We start from the raw sequence: 17,514 nt of genomic DNA, 5'->3' as shown, positions 1-17,514 counted from the left end.
AAACCAGCGCGCAGCCGTAGTAGCCGCAAAAGGGTAGAGAAGTTGAAACTTCTTAGGCACCACGAAGGTGTGTTTTAAATTACGCCATAGCTCATTCACCTTATGGTGAAACTCTGCAGGGCAAGGAAAAACCTGCGCCGTCTTGCGGGTCCTGTGTGTACCAAAAGAGGACACAACGCCCGGAGTGGTCTCATCCTCCAAATGTAGTGTATCCTTTACTGCTAGGATCAACTCATTCATAGCTGTGCGTTCCTCGGGTGACCCGGGGGGGGGGGGGAAATCATCCACCCCTGCAACCTCCGCCTCCCACTCAGACTCTTGCGGGTCCTGAGAAGAGCGAGACCCCGAAAGGGCCACGCTACCTACAGCAACCATGTCACACTCAGAATCAGAAGAAAAGGAAATTCTAGGCCTTTTCCTAGCAGCACGTTCAGATATCAGCACATCCATTTTTGACACCAAAGTTGCCACAACAGCAGCCAAAATTAGTGACGGTAGAAGATTCAGAGGACCCTGAATCCCCCACCAAAGCTGGAGGGAATTTGCTGTCCTGGGATTCCATAACAGAAATAAAAAGTTATTTTTTTGTTTTGTTTGTTGAACTGGCCCTTTAAGAGCGGCGCGGACCCCCACAGCACACCGCTATAGAGACTGACACACAGACCCCCCGCAGGCACAAAACTGACCAGACCTAATGGGAGGCTTCGGCAAGATGGCCGCCGACATGTGCTCTGAACGATCGAATGCCACACGCAAGATGGCTCCGCAAGGCGCCAAAATCACTACATAGCATGCTGTATAAACGCCCATAATGAAGCCAGACATGCTGCCCACACTTAAAATGGCGGACCGGCGGTTTTTAACCCCGCAGCGGCCGCTGCATGTGTCTGCACCTCCAAGCACCCAAAGTGACCTTAGGAGAGGGACCCCCAAAACCCCACACAGCACTGCTGTGAGAGAATAAAACCCCCGCAGTGACCGGATCAGGAAGCCCAAAAACGCACAGACATAGGGGACACCACAGACACACAGGACTGCCGACCCCAGACAGAGGCCCCACACAGAATGTACTTACCTGTACCTGATGGCGTGGGGTGCCTCATATCAAGCGGGAAATCGCCCACCCTCAGATGGCAGGGGAGTGCCGCCAGCCAGAACGCAGGACACCATTAGTGCACGGATGAACCTATGCTGTGTCCAGTGAGGTAGCCACCTCACACGGCTGCATCCCTGATGGACTGGGATGGGTCGCTTGTGAGGCCAGGGCCAACACATAGCCTGCGAAACGCTCGATGGCGGGCTGGGATTCCATCTGACCCTCTGTCCTGGAGAACCAGGACGGTCAGTCCGATTCCCGGCTCCGCAAACGCCGTCTCCATCCGAAGATCCACTAACTAGTGCTGGTAAAATAAACAGCTAACAATGTAAAGAAAAATTACATCTTTTGAAAATAAATCATAAAAGAAAAAGAGGAAGGCTGAGACTGTAGCCTCAGCACAGGGAAGCCTATCCACTCCTAAGCTAGGCAGAAGACAAACTGAATTGGAATGGCTATTGCAGTGGGGTATTGGACTAGAAGGACAGCCCCCATAGGTGTGACTATGTAGATGTATTGTTCTTTTACAAGTCTTATGCCTAGAAACTCCTGTGGAGAGGAAGCAATACCCCATTAGTGAAGACTGTGTGAATGGTCGGCGACTGTCGGAGGACGTAAGAGAAAATGCCACACTTTACTTTTGTTGATTACACTGGAACGCACGACACTGGTGTGAACTAGGGCCACTGGAACCCATGTTAAACACTTTTATTCTGCATCAAAAATGCATGGACTATGATCTGCATCAGTGTAAACCAGACCTACAGTCAGGTCCATAAATATTGGGACATCGACACCATTCTAATCTTTTTGGCTCTATACACCACCACAATGGATTTGAAATAAAAACAAAACAAGATGTGCTTTAACTGCAGACTCTCAGCTTTAATTTGTAGGAATTACAACAGTTTGTATATGTGCCTCCTACTTTTTAAGGGACCAAAAGTAATGGGACAATTGGCTGCTCAGCTGTTCCATGGCCAGGTGTGTGTTATTCCCTCATTATCCCATTTACAAGGAGCAGATAAAAAAGGTCCAGAGTGCATTTCAAGTGTGCTATTTGCATTTGGAATCTGTTGCCGTCAACGCTGAATGGGAGATCAAATGAGCTGTCACTATCAGTGAAGCAAGCCATCATTAGGCTGAAAAAACAAAACAAACCAATCAGAGATATTAAAAACATTAGGTGTGGCCAAATCAACTATTTGGAACATCCTTAAAAAGAAAGAACGCACCGGTGAGCTCAGCAACACCAAAAGACCCGGAAGGCCACGGAAAACAACTGTGGTGGATGACCGAAGAATTCTTCCCTGGTGAAGAAAACACCCTTCACAACAGTTGGCTAGATCAAGAACACTTTCCAGGAGGTAGGTGTATGTGTGTCAAAGTCAACAATCAAGAGAAGACTTCACCAGAGTGAATACAGAGGGTTCACCACAAGATGTAAACCATTGGTGAGCTTCAAACAGGAAGGCTAGATTAGAGTTTGCCAAACATTTAAAAAAGCCTTCACAGTTCCGGAACATCCTATGGACAGATGAGACCAAGATCAACTTGTACCAGAATGATGGAAAGAGAAGAGTATGGAGAAGGCAAGGAACTGCTATCCAAAGCATACCACCTCATCAGTGAAGCATGGTGGTGGTAGTGTCATGCCGTGGGCATGTATGGTTACAAATGGAACTGGTTCTCTTGTATTTATTGATGATGTGACTGTTGACAAAAGCAGCAGGATGAATTCTGAAGTGTTTCGGGCAATATCATCTGCTCATATTCAGTCAAATGCTTCAGAACTCATTGGACGGCACTTCACAGTGCAGATGGACAATGACCCAAAGCATAATACGAAAGCAACCAAAGTGTCTTTTAAGGGAAAGAAGTGGCATGTTATGCAATGGCCAAGTCAGTCACCTGATCTGAATCCAATTGAGCATGCATTTCACTTGCTGAAGACAAAACTGAAGGGAAAATGCCCCAAGAACAAGCAGGAACTGAAGACAGTTGCAGTAGAGGCCTGGCAGAGCATCACCAGGGATGAAAACCAGTGTCTGGTGATGTCTATGCGTTCCAGACTTCAGGCTGTAATTGACTGCAAAGGATTTGCGACCAAGTATTAAAAAGTGAAAGTTTGATGTATGATTGTTAATCTGTACCATTACTTTTGGTCCTTTAAAAAGTGGGAGGCACATATACAAACTGTTGTAATTCCTACACTTACACACACACATATATATTATATATATATATATTTTTTTTTTTTTAATAAAGTTATCTTAGCCTTTAAGAAAAGAAAACCCAGCAGCATGCATTTTTTTCCCCCACACCAGAGCCAACGTAACCCCTGACAAGAAAGTTTGAATGGCTTTTGCCTAATGCATAATCTCTGCCTTTACATTCAATATGTTCAATGAAAACACATAGCCCCTACCCTCTTGTTCTTGTGTCCTTGTCTGTATTTATAGTGGTAGTGTCACATTAACTATAAACTTAAATTACTTTTTAAATTTAAATACATGTATTAAAACAGGTTTTACCTGAACATAGAACTTTGGGACACTTGCTAGGGCATTTGCAATGTTTGCCAAAACTGTGCTTGTAGGAGGTGGATATAGGTACTTTAGGCTGGATTTTATTGGGAAAACTAGCCTGTTACAAAAAAAAAAAAAAAAAAAAAAAAAAAAAAAAGGTTTTCATTAAGGCATTTTATCGGCACATGCAGAACTAAATAAGCTTGTAATACAGTACACATCCTAAAATATTATAATAAAAGCATGTAAAATACAATGATTTTTTTTTTTTTTTTGAACCACTAGTTTGCCATTTTCACACTTCCATTCTGACCGTATTAATGTGAAGATGTAAAAAATAATGTGATAGCAAATAATATTGTTACAGGAGTCAGGTATGCCCCGAGTGTTTACTATGGAATTTAGTCTACTGTCAACCATTTCTTCATTTATTAACCATAAATTACCATCCCAAGTTTACAAATTATTCATTCAGCCATAATTCAGCTCTTGACAGGATGTTCATTATACCTGTCCAGTAATGAGCAGACAGTACAAGCAGGGCTCCATTCAAAAATATAAAAAATAATATCTTAGCTACCTATCTAGACACCGCTGCACCTAGTGGCTGATGTGCCATGCTGCCAGTGTAGCATGTGTGTATACTGCAATACACAGGCCTGGAGTGAGTGCCCATGAGAATGCTTGCAATGGCAAACACTCATTATTCAGCACAACCACATAGCTATGTTGACCAATTAGAAATGTTTCTTTCTTCTGGGACATCATACCAGAAGAAGAAACCTCAGATGTGCTTCTCCTTGGTCAGGATGGTCACATGAATGTAAAGACCAAAGAGTGTTTGCCATTATGAGGATTATGATGGGAACTCACTCGGAGATTGTGTATTGAAGTGTACAGACTACTAAACTGACGTTACAGGGCATCTTGCCAGCTATGTGCAATGGTGTATGGGGTATTGGCCTGCATATTTAGTTAGTTCACCTTTTAATTTTTTGAAAAAACAAAAAAAACAAAAGTGAACTTACCCTTTAAAGACTCTGCAAGTACAGTAAAGTACCTGTAGATTTGCCAGAAATGCGCTCCTCTCTAAAGTCCTTTTGTGGACTGACAACACACGGCTTTTTTGTGATGTAAGTGAGGTCAGCCCTACCGAGTGCCTTTGCTAAACTGCTCAAATCACTCCCGCTCCCAGATCTCAACACAACAGTTAAATGATTCTGTAGTCCAAGATAAGAACTATACAAGGTAGTTTGTTTTGAGTATTGTTAGCGTGGTCTATGTACGTGCCCGTGTTGTCTGTGTGTGTTTGGCTGGCTTAACCCAAAACAGCATATAAAAGCGTTCTGTATAGGTCACAGAAAAAAAGGAAGGTTATTTTGTCAGCAATAACATAGCGGGCTCTTTAATTCGGTGAACATAGACATTTATTTTGAAAAAATAGGGGATGTGATAACATCCGTGCAAAAAAGATGTCGGTGGGTACAATCAGTGTTGGGACAAGAAACAAGACATACATAACATGTGACAAACAGTGACAAAAATCGGCCGGCAAAATAATGTTGCATCAATAATCTAAATTATCATATAATCAATCAAATGTTAGTTGCAATAATGGTGATTCTTGAAGAGGCTCCTTGGGGGGCTGTGGGTCGCCAATGGGGCTGATGGCCGTACTGCACAATTGTATGGAGTGTTGGATCCAGTGAGGTCACTCTTTTTTGTGTGCTATTAGTCTTAGCTATGACTTTATGGGGAGAGGGCTGGGGGTATCTCAGTCAGAGAGGTAGCTTTGGGGGAGACAGTATGTGTTTAATGTTGCTGCCATGTGGTAAAGCATCAATCGTTGGCATATAGGGTTCTTTGACGGGGACTAGGCAGAGATCTGACAATTGTCTTGATCACTGACGGTAAAATTACCGTTTCTTCACCCCTATTTTGTGACAGAGTGTGCCTCCGATTCCCGCTGACCGCATGTAATGAATGGCGGTTCAGTGCGGTAAGTGGTATCTCACTTGCTCTGACGGCCCTTCGGCCGTTTCTTCACCCCTGTTTAAGGAGCACACAGTACCTCATAGATGATCCGTAGAGCGATTACTCGTGTCCTGCCGCTGCCGGTCTCCGTGCGTGCTGCCTTCGGCTTCTGCTTTCCTGAGGGATCCGTCGCCTGTTAGGAGTGGTGAGGGGATGTGCCGCCGAGCTGTGACGTTGACGCGTTTCGCTTCCTGTTGCGTAGCTTCATCTGGACGTGGTTGAGTCAGTCAGCTGATCCCTTATATGTAGATCTTCTCAGCTGTACTGACTTGGGATTGATTGTGACAAGGGAGTTTCTGTGTGTGAATTCTTCACACAGGTGGGGGTTGCTGCAAGGGCATTGTTGGAGGAAAGGATTTGGAATAAGTTCACGGGATTTTGATTGGACATGTATTGGGTCTAGAAAACATCGATATTATTTTCAAGATGTATAAATCTGAAAATTCGTGGGTTGGAGTGTGGGTTCATTACAGTCATAAAGCCTTCTATATCTATTAAGTATATACATAAATACAAGGTTACCCTTTGGTATAAGGCAATAGATGTATCAGATATACGTTTACTTTTTCTGAAAAATGGGTATTTATCTTATTTAATTTAATAAAGATGGAGTCCCATTTAGAGATCTTGTCCAAAATTTGTATAAACACAAATTTTGGACAAGATCTCTAAATGGGACTCCATCTTTATTAAATTAAATAAGATAAATACCCATTTTTCAGAAAAAGTAAACGTATATCTGATACATCTATTGCCTTATACCAAAGGGTAACCTTGTATTTATGTATATACTTAATAGATATAAAAGGCTTTATGACTGTAATGAACCCACACTCCAACCCACGAATTTTCAGATTTATACATCTTGAAAATAATATTGATGTTTTCTAGACCCAATACATGTCCAATCAAAATCGGGCAATCAAAATCCCGTGAACTTATTCCAAATCCTTTTCTCCAACAATGCCCTTGCAGCAACCCCCACCTGTGTGAAGAATGCACACACAGAAACTCCCTTGTCACAATCAATCCCAAGTCAGTACAGCTGAGAAGATCTACATATAAGGGATCAGCTGACCGACTCAACCACGTCCAGACGAAGCTACGCAACAGGAAGCGAAATGCGTCGACGTCACAGCCCGGCGGCACATCCCCTCACCACTCCTAACAGGCGACGGATCGCTCGGGAGAGCAGAAGCCGAGGGCAGCACGCACGGAGACCGGCAGCGGCAGGACACAAGTAATCGCTCTACGGATCATCTATGAGGTACTGTGTGCTCCTTAAACAGGGGTGAAGAAACGGCCGAAGGGCCGTCAGAGTAAGTGAGATACCACTTACCGCACTGAACCGCCATTCATTACATGCGGTCAGCGGGAATCGGAGGCACATACCCGATCGGTTTTGCTCTGCACAAGTCCCCTTTATCACCTTATACCCCCCACAACAATACTAGCTACAAGGTTAAAACGTAGAGCGACACTCTGTCACAAGATAGGGGTGAAGAAACGGTAATTTTACCGTCAGTGATCAAGACAATTGTCAGATCTTTGCCTAGTCCCCGTCAAAGAACCCTATATGCTAACGATTGATGCTTTACCACATGGCAGCAACATTAAACATATACTGTCTCCCCCAAAGCTACCTCTCTGACTGAGATACCCCCAGCCCTCTCCCCATAAAGTCATAGCTAAGACTAATAGCACACAAAAAAGAGTGACTTCACTGGATCCAACACTCCATACAATTGTGCAGTACGGCCATCAGCCCCATTGGCGACCCCACAGCCCCCCAAGGAGCCTCTTCAAGAATCACCATTATTGCAACTAACATTTGATTGATTATATGATTATTTAGATTCTTGATGCAACATTATTTTGCCGGCCGATTTTTGTCACTGTTTGTCACATGTTATGTATGTCTTGTTTCTTGTCCCAACACTGATTGTACCCACTGACATCTTTTTTGCACGGATGTTATTATCACATCCCCTATTTTTTCAAAATAAATGTCTATGTTCACCGAATTAAAGAGCCCGCTATGTTATTGCTGACAAAATAACCTTCCTTTTTTTCTGTGACCTATACAGAACGCTTTGTTTACAAGATAAGAACTAACATGGCTCTTTAAGATAACACAGCAAGTGTACAGACGACAGGACAGCTCAGAATTTCTGACAAGATTAACCTTTTTTTGTTTTATTTTTTGCAGTTATCAAACAGATATAACAAAATGCTTGCAAAAGGTATATTTACCAGACCAAACGAAAGCCAATAAGAAAAGTGCATTCTGGGGATTTACACATTAACTTTCTTCATTTTTTATTAATGTTTATTAATTTAGTTTATAAAGATCATATAATGTTTTTTATAGTTTACTTATTAAATCAGATATAAAAATATATCTTTTGGAATTTTCCTGTGCCTTTACACAATATATAAGATGTGTAATTGATTTTCAATAACCTTCTATAATACATTTTGACAAAGATTTTTCTTCTCATAGAGAAATACCCAATTCTTTCCAAAGAAAAAAGTAAAAAAAATATACTCCAAGAATTCATATGGGGATAAAGAAAAAATTAAAAAAATTCCTTAGATTCATTGTACTTTTTCCTTTCTCACCATGAATTTGCTCATTATTTTCCAATTTTTTTTTTCTGTTTCAGATTACAGCCATGATCTGCTGATGACAAAGCTCTTTCTTTTAAATGCACAAATGTCAAAGCGCTCGAATCACTACTGGGGAAATTAAAAGAGCCTGCTGTGGGGGGGAGGGGGGGGGTCGCTGCTGTCCAAAACTCATAAACCAATGAGATCAAAGAAAAAACAAAACACATGTAAGGAAAGTGCTGTACCCTGGTACAGTCATGACATAAATCTCTGGACTCCAGATGTGACCATCATTTGGCTCGAAAACTGAACAGGAGCTGACACCACCCTGTGGCATTAAGACCTGAAGAAGGGGCCACGTCCCGAAACATGTAGTCTTGGCTACTGGGTTTTAATCCCATGTTTCCTTTGCAACAGAGCCGCTTGAGCTTCCCAATCGATACAGCGTTGCCCATGCCTTACGGCTAACCATCTTCTACTTCCGCCAGCTTGTGACGTTATATCCAGGCGACCAGTCCGGATTTCACTGCGAGAGGGCTTTTATTCCCAGGCGTCTCGGCTGTTTCACCTCAGCCAGACGCCCCCGGTCAGCTCCTTCGCTGACTGGAGCATCTCCATCATGCTCCTTTTGAGTTTCCCAGCCAGATCAGGATCACATCTGGACTCCTGCAGCACGCCTTGCCTCCCCAGGACCCCAGCTGAACCAGCCCCACTGTTCTCTCTGGAGCATATCTGTCACTCATGCAGTTACATCTTCAGGTATTTTTAACTGGGTCTACAACGTTATATCATGGGATGTTCCCTGCCACTGTATGCTTTGGATCATTTCTAATAAATTGAAATGTTTTATTCATCCAGAGATTTATGTCATGATTGTACCAGGGTACAGTGCTTTCCTTACATTGTGTTTTTTCTTTCGTTTATATGGACTGTTATTATGGAACCACAATAATATGGCAGCACTTTTGGCACTATGGCAGCATAGTGCACTGGAGATTGAACTCTCAAGTGACATCAGCACCTCCCCTTCTCTACTCAAAGAGCAACTGAAAGCATAGTACTTCAATGCAGGGAAAATATCCTCTTAACCACTTCAGCCCCGGAAGATTTACCCTCTTCCTGACCAGGCCCTATTTTGTGATTCGGCACTGCGTTACTTTAACGGACAATTGCGCGGTCGTGCGACTGTACCCAAACAAAATGTACGTCCCTTTTTTCCCCACAAATAGAGATTTCTTTTGCTGATATTTGATCACCTGTGCGATTTTTATTTTTTGCGGTATAAACAAAAAAAAAAAAAAAAAATTTTGAAATTTTGAAAAATAAATAAAACAATATTTTTCACATTCTGCTATAGAACATTCCCAAGAAAAAAGAAAAATTTAAAAATCAAAATTTAACATGTTAGGCCAATTTGTTTTCTGCTACATATTTTTGGTAAAAAAAAAAAAAAAAAAAGAAAAGCGCAATAAGCGTATTTTTGATGGTTTGCGCAAAGGTTATCGCGTCTACTAACTACGGAAAAGATTTATGTCATTTTTATTTATTTTTTTTTAACTAGTAATGGCGGCGATCTGCGATTTTTTGCAGGACTGCGACATTGCAGCGGACAGATCGGACCACTAACTGACATTTTTGACACTTTTGTGGGTACCAGTGACATTACTACAGTAATCAGTGCTAAAAATATGCACTGTTACTGTAATAATGCCATTGGCAGGGAAGGGGTTAACCCTGTGGGTAATCAAATGGTTAAATGTGAGCCAAGGGGAGTCATTCTAACTGTGGGGGGGGGGGGCGTGGCTTCCGGGATGACCATAGAGATATGTGATCCTATATAGCAGGATCACATGAGCTCTCTGATCATCCCAGGGAGGACGACGGTCGGCTGTGTTTACAACAGCTGACCGCCCTCTCTCAGCGGGGAACGATCGCAGGTGTCAGGCAGCAATCGGAGCCGCCCAACACACGCATCGGCGGCGCGTGCTCGCCCCCTTGACTCCCGAGAGCGAGCGCAGTACATCTGCGGTAGGCAGTCGTAAACTGGTTAAAGAGAAACTAAAAAGGCAAAACTTTAAGTTTTGGATAGAGTGAAGATGGATTAGAAGACCTGTCAGTTCTTATTGTGGTCTTTGCCCCCGTTAGGGAGACAACTTTAGGAAAGAACGACTGACAGGGTCGTAACACCACTTGTCCCTGTGAACCACCAGGACAACGCAGCCAACTCAGACACCCCACGCGCAGAAGAAATAGCGACCAAAAAGGCCACCTTCTGCAACAGATTGAGCAGAGGAAGTTAAAATATTTTCAAAAGGAGGTTTTTGAAGTACCGACAGTACCAAATTGAGTTACCAGGAAGGTACCAGGGATCACACCTGAGGAGCCAGATTGCGAACCCCCCGCACATAAGTGTGAACCAAGGACTTCCCCGCCAACGGCCTTTGGAGAAATATGGCCAAGGTGGAAATTTGGCCCTTGATGGTGCCGAGAGCCAAACGTTAATCTACATCAAGTTGCAGAAACTCCAACAGGCGAGACACAGAAAAAGGAACAGGGAGAAACCCCCCCCCCTCCCCCTGAGACTCACACCAAGTAATGTACGCCTTCCAAACTCGATGATAAACCTTCCTAGAAGTAGATCTCCTAGCTTTCAACAGTGTAGGTATCACCGACTCAGACAGCCCTCTGTCCTTCAGCACCTGGCTTTCAATAGCCAGGCCGTTAAAGCCAGCAACTGTAAAGCAGGATGGAAGATTGGTCCCTGAGACAGAAGATCTTCCCTGAGTGGAAGTTTCCAAGGAATGTCTGCTACCAGCCTTACCAGGCCTGCGTACCAAGACTGGTGAGGCCAGTCTGACTCCACAAGAATGACTGGAATCCCTTCCACCTCAATTCTGCGTAGCAATCTCGACAGAAGTTGTATTGGAGAAAAAGCGTAAAATCAGATGATACTGAGCCCAGGGGGCCACCAGGGCGTCTGCGGCATCGGCGAGAGGATCCCGAGACCTTGACACGAACCTCTGCATCTTCCTGTTGAGACAGGAGGCCAACAGGTCCACATCGGGAGTCCCCCACCGGATACACAGTTAATGAAACACCTCCGGATGGAGAGACCATTCTCCCTGATCCAACGTCTGCTGACTGAGATAGTCCGCTTGACAATTCTCTACCCTTGGAATGTGCACAGCAGAGAGGGCCGGAACACATCGTTCTGCCCACCTGAGGATACTGGCTACTTCCCGGGCCACCAAGGCACTTCTTGTGCCCCTTTGATGATGGACATATGCAACAGCCATAGCATTGTCCGATTGTATCCTCACCGGGCATCCCTGCAGACGATCCATCCACTGGGATAGACAAAGCCTGATCGCCCGAATCTCCAGGATATTGAGCAGTAGACTGAACTCCTCTCGAGTCCAAACACCCTGAGTGGAGTATACTCCAAAGACACCTCCCCATCCGGACAGACTGACATCCGTGGAAATCACTGTCCAATACAGGGGAAGAAAGAACTTCCCCAGGCGAAGTGCCGGAGAGCGGAGCCACCATATCAGAGACCATTGCGTACCCCGGATCAGCAGGATCAGATTCTCCAGCAACTGCGGTCCTTGTTCCATTTGGCAAGAATCTCTCTTTGCAGGGGTCTGGTATGGAACTGAGCAAACGGAACCGCTTCGAAGGTGGAGACCATCAGACCCAGCACTTGTATGCATGTCCTGAGCAACGACCGACGGTTGGACAACAAGAGCAGAGAGTTTTGCCTGCGGAAGAAACACCCGGGCCGAGGCTGAATCCAGCGTCAGACCCAAGTAGTCCAGTTTGGTAGACTGAGTCAGAGCCGATTTCTGAAAATTCAGTGTCTATCCGAACCCTTGTAGAGTTCACACAGTAAATTTCCAAATCAACTTCTAGAGCCGATGAAGACTCTGCACACAGAAGCAGATCGTCTAGGTATAGAAATATAAATGAACCCGCGCTTAGGAATATATATTGTGTTTCCACAATATGAAAAAATGTATCAAAATCAACGTGCATGATAAATTATAAATGTGGGCTGCTGTTGATAAAACAAGGTGATCCTTTTGTTTCAGATATATGATATGTGTATCAGCGCTGCTCCCTTATTTAAACGATATAAAGTGCTCGGTGCCTACTTAAAATAAATATATAAATATTGGATTACTAAAATTGTATGTTCAAATTATTATATGTGCCAATCCTATGTGCAATTAATGTGTGTAAATCCTCAAAATATCAGCTCAAAAACTTGTGCAATTTCTTGATGTGCAAAAAAGCATAAATAAATAGATACATTCATATACATTAAATGCCAAATGAATATGCATAAAGTGCCAAGTGAAAAAGCATCCTTATAGTCTACAATGATATATATATATATATATATATATATATATATATATATATAAGTGCAAAGTGAAGACAGTCCTGGTAATTAATAATAACTATTTGGTGAGGTAGATATTCCAAAAGTGCTCAAACTGTGAAACAATAGACCAGGGGTACTCAAATGTAAACTTGAAAGGTCCACTTACAAATTTTCCATTCAGTCCGAGGTCCGGAAAAGTGACCGTCAAATTCCAAATACAGAACGCCAACAACAAAAAAAGGCATTCCCCAAAACTTGCCCCCATCCAATGCAGAGCGAGCATTGTGCGTGCCCCCATTAATGCAGAGTGACCATGTGCGTGCCCCCATTAATGCAGAGCGACCATGTGCGTGCCCCCATTAATGCAGAGCGACCATGTGCGTGCCCCCATTAATGCAGAGCGTGTCCCCATTAATGCAGAGCGACCATGTGCGTGCCCCCATTAATGCAGAGCGACCATGTGTGTGCCCCTATTAATGCAGAGCGTGTCCCCATTAATGCAGAGAGACCATGTGCGTGCCCCCATAAATGCAGAGCGACCATGTGTGTGCCCCTATTAATGCAGAGCGTGTCCCCATTAATGCAGAGCGACCATGTGCGTGCCCCCATTAATGCAGAGTGACCAGTGTGTGTGCCCCCAATAATGCAGATTGACCAGTGTGTTTGCCCTCAATAATGCAGAGTGACCAGTGTGTGTGTGCCCCCAATAATGCAGTGACCAGTGTGTGTGCCCCCAATAATGCAGAGTGAAAAGTGTGTGTGCCCCCAATAATGCAGTGACCAGTGTGTGTGCCCCATTAATGCAGAGTGACCAGTGTGCGTGCCCCCAATAATGCAGTGACCAGTGTGTGTGCCCCCAATAATGCAGTGACCAGTGTGTGTGCCCCCAATAATGCAGTGACAAGTGTGTGTGCCCCCAATAATGCAGTGACCAGTGTGCGTGCCCTCAATATTGCAGAGTGACCAGTGTGCGTGCCCCCAATATTGCAGAGTGACCAGTGTGCGTGCCCCCAATATTGCAGAGTGACCAGTGTGCGTGCCCCCATTAATCTGGACCGCCGAAGCGGTCGGCTTCCTTCTGTCATCAGCGGGGGGGTTAGAATTGAGAGGATCGGAGTGGCTGTGTTTAGCGCTGCATGATTACAAAAAGCCGAGTACAAGTTCTTCTGCGGCGGAGAGGATGTCCTACAAAGTCCCGCCTCCTGGACACCGGCTCCTATGATAGACGTCACCAGTGTTCTGTCTATAATAGGTAAGAGCCGGCCCAGGAGGCGGGACTTTGTAGGACATCCTCTCCGCTGCAGAAGAACTTGTACTCGGCTTTTTGTAATCATGCAGCGCTAAACACAGCCACTCCGATCCTCTCCATTCTGCCCCCCGCTGAGACAGAAGGAAGGAGACCGCTTCGGCGGTCCAGATTTTAATCCGTGTGGGTCCGGAGGCGGCCCGGAGTCCGCCTATTGAGGACCCCGGCAATAGACAATCTGTGACCTTCACTCTGTGCTCCCCTCTCGTGTCCCCACTCACTGGACACATAGTAGGGATGAGCACAACTAAAAGGTTCAGCAGTGAAGCGTATATTCGGAGTGGGCCTGGGAAAGGCAAATCCACTGTTTGCTACTGGAGCATGGGGTGTCGTTAAGATTGCACTGACACCCACTGCAGATCACAAGGACAGTGCGATCTAAATGCAGTGTGGGAAACGCGCACAAATTAATGGGTTTCCAGCACCACATTAGTGTGAACTTAAGCTAAATGATATACTATCATATCCATTTACTAAGGTCAGCTGCATAAGGATTAGAAAAAGTCATTGGTGATGGAGAGGACGAAGACCAATCACACACACAGGTGAGGGCAATTGAGCACCATAAAAAGTTATTTACTTTGCAGAAATACCGTAGTTTTCCTTGACATTGTTTTTTCACCACTTCTCTACCGGTGCATTGTAAAATGACGCCGGCAGGAATGCTCTGTACCCCTGGGCGGACATCATATTATGACGGCGATCGGTAATGAGGCGTGTCCCTCGGGACACAGACCATCCCCAATGAGTGTAAAGAGCCAATAAAAAATGGCTTTTTACCATGTGACCGGCGGTGTCCAATCATAGCCGGCCACATGCACTGTACTTGTATCTGCCGCTCATGGGGTGCACAGAGCGGTGATGGAGTGCGTCACTCTGACACATTCCATCCCTAATCAGGGTAAAGTGTCCAATCACAGCCAGTCACAAAATGTATACAAACCGCGGTAACTAGCGGTTACTGGGCTTTCCTCCCAAAACACCGATCCTGGGTGAGGAGGAGATTGTTGCAACAGTTAGTTACCACCTACAGTGCTCAATAAAACACACTGATTGCCCACAGATAAATAGGACCCGTTACTAGCCCCTCAGAGTACCCGAGTGCCTGTCACTGGAGCAGCCGAGTACCTGTCTCCAGCCCAGCAAAGTAACCGAGTACCTGTCCCCAGCCCATCAGAGTACCCGTGTACCTGTCTCCAGCCCATCAGAGTACCCGAGTACCTGTCTCTAGTCCATCAGAGTACCCGAGTACCTGTCTCTAGTCCATCAGAGTACCCAAGTACCTTTCTGAAGCCCATCAGAGTACCCGAGTACCTATCTGCAGCCCATGCCTCGTAGATTATACATTGGGGTGTTAGCTTTCCAAAATGGGGTCACTTTGTGGGTGTTTCAATTCTCCTGGTGCTCCTGAGCCTTCAAAAGTGCGATAAGTTGTAATGGAATTAGATATGTAATTTATGCTCCTAGAACGCCTGAAGGTGCTACTTGGATGTTGGGCCTCTGTATGTAACCAGGCTGTGCACATATGGTATCGCCATACTCAGGAGGAGTAGCAGAATGTATTTTGAGGTGTAATTGCAAGTATGCATATGCTGTGTGTGAGAAATAACATGACAATTTTGTGCAAAAAAAAATAATTATATATATGTATTTCTTCATTTTTCAAAGAATTATGGGGAAAAAAATTACAACTTCCAAAAAACTCACCAAGCCTCTTACTAAATAGCCTGGAATGTCTAATTTCCAAAAAGGAATAATTTTTGGGGAAAATTGTACTGTCCTGACATTTCAGGACCTCAAAAAATGAGATAGGCCATTGGTACATCAGGTGTGATTAGGTGTGATCAATTTTCAATTACTGGCACCATAGGTTGTAGACTATTACTTTCACACAGACTAAATAATATTCACTAATTTGGGTTATTTTTACTGGCCGAGGAGTCGCTTGCCAAGCAGCTTTCTGCTTTCTACCTAGATCTGTTAAAAATGGATTGTCCTAAGGTAGAAAGATTATGGGACTCATGGAAGGCGGATCTACCTGATTTGGATAGGGAGAGTTGCCTTGAGGATAGCGTTAGGTTATTGATCTCCTCGAAAGATAAATTGATACAGGTTAAATTTCTACAGAGTGTAGTATACCCCTCCAGAGGATGCGCAGAATATATCAACGATCACAAGAGTGTCCCAGATGTGAAAAATGAGGAGGGCACATATATTCACATGTTCTGGACCTGTTCAGTTATACTTCAGTATTGGACTGAGGTTTTGGAGCACATCATCTACCGCCTCTAGCTCTCACTTCCTCTTTCCCCGGAGCTTGCTCTGTTGGTAATCCTGGATAATGTGCAGAGGCCTAGGTGCACCAAAACCCTGCTAAATTATTTGTTATAATCTGCCAAGAGGGAAATTATTCTGAAATGGAATGCCCCCCCCCCCCCAAAGGCTCATAAAAGAAGGTGTTTTTTTTTTTTCTTCTTTCAAAATTTCGCTCTTTTTTCACTTGTATAACAAAAAAAGGAAGGGGTGAAAGTGACCTATATTGAAGAGGTTAAATAACCATTTAAAAAAAAAAAAATTGGTCGAGTTTCAGTTCAACTGCCGAGAGAGACCTTATTTTAATTAAGGCAAGCATACACATTGCAATACAAATGCTCTACAAAAGTAATCAAAATAGTAGATGTTACATATAAGTCAAACTTCATAACGCATACCCATGATTTGGAGCTATTCCTCGCTCAATGGAAACCTGGCTTGGAAGCTTTGAGTCTTTACATTCATCAGCTTTCTCTCCACTGTTGAAAGAAGACAAGAAATTATTATAAAAAGACAGATGTTTTTGTAACATAGGAAATTATACACTGTTGGATGGTCCAAGAATTGTCTGTGACCTCCAAGACAGAATTTTATCGAGGCACAGATCTGGGGGAAGGGTACAAAAAAAAAAAAAAAAATTCTGCAGCACTGAAGGTCCCAATGAGCATAGTGGCCTCCATCATCAATAAAATGGAAGAAGTTGCGAACCACCAGGACTCTTCCTAAAGCTGGCTGCCCGGCCAAACTGAGCAAACCGGGAGAAGGGCCTTAGTCAGGGAGGTGACCAAGATGTCACTCTGACAGAGCTCCAGCATTTCTCTGAGGAGAACCCACCAGAAGAACAATCATCTCTGCAGCACTCCACCAATCAGGCCTGTATGGTAGAATGGCCAGACGGAAACCACTCCTCAGTAAAAAGGCACATGACAACCCGCCTGGGGTTTGCCAAGAGGCATCTGAAGGACTCTTAGATCATGCATGAGAAACAAAATTCTCTGGTCTGATGAAACAAAGATTGAATGCTTTGGCCTGAATAGCAAGCGTCATGTCTGGCAAAAACCAGGCACGGCACATCACCTGGCCAATACCTTCCCTACAGTGAAGCATGGTGGTGGGAGCATCATGCTGTGGGGATGTTTTTCAGCAGCAGGAACTGGGAGACTATTTAGGATTGAGGGAAAGATGAATGCAGCAATGAACAGAGACATTCTTGATGAAAACCTGCTCCAGAGCGCTCTGG

General features: G+C 44.2%; 1 protein-coding gene across 1 annotated transcript in view; it reads right to left on the bottom strand.

Annotated features, from left to right (window-relative positions):
- Positions 1 to 17,514, bottom strand: part of LOC309543570 (RNA-binding region-containing protein 3-like) — a 111,252-nt gene that overhangs the window by 86,038 nt on the left and 7,700 nt on the right. The window contains exons 3-4 of the mRNA XM_082276037.1: positions 16,673 to 16,753; positions 3,631 to 3,742 (exon numbers count right to left, since the gene is read on the bottom strand). Of these exons, the coding sequence (XP_082132163.1) occupies positions 3,631 to 3,742; positions 16,673 to 16,753 (193 nt within the window). The remainder of the gene's footprint in view (positions 1 to 3,630; positions 3,743 to 16,672; positions 16,754 to 17,514) is intronic.

Source organism: Pelophylax lessonae (genome assembly GCF_965119305.1).
Source record: "Pelophylax lessonae genome assembly, contig: HAP1_SCAFFOLD_227, whole genome shotgun sequence".
NCBI lineage: Eukaryota > Metazoa > Chordata > Amphibia > Anura > Ranidae > Pelophylax > Pelophylax lessonae.
The sequence above is the reverse complement of the archived record's forward strand: the minus strand, read 5'-3'. Positions and strand labels throughout refer to the sequence as shown.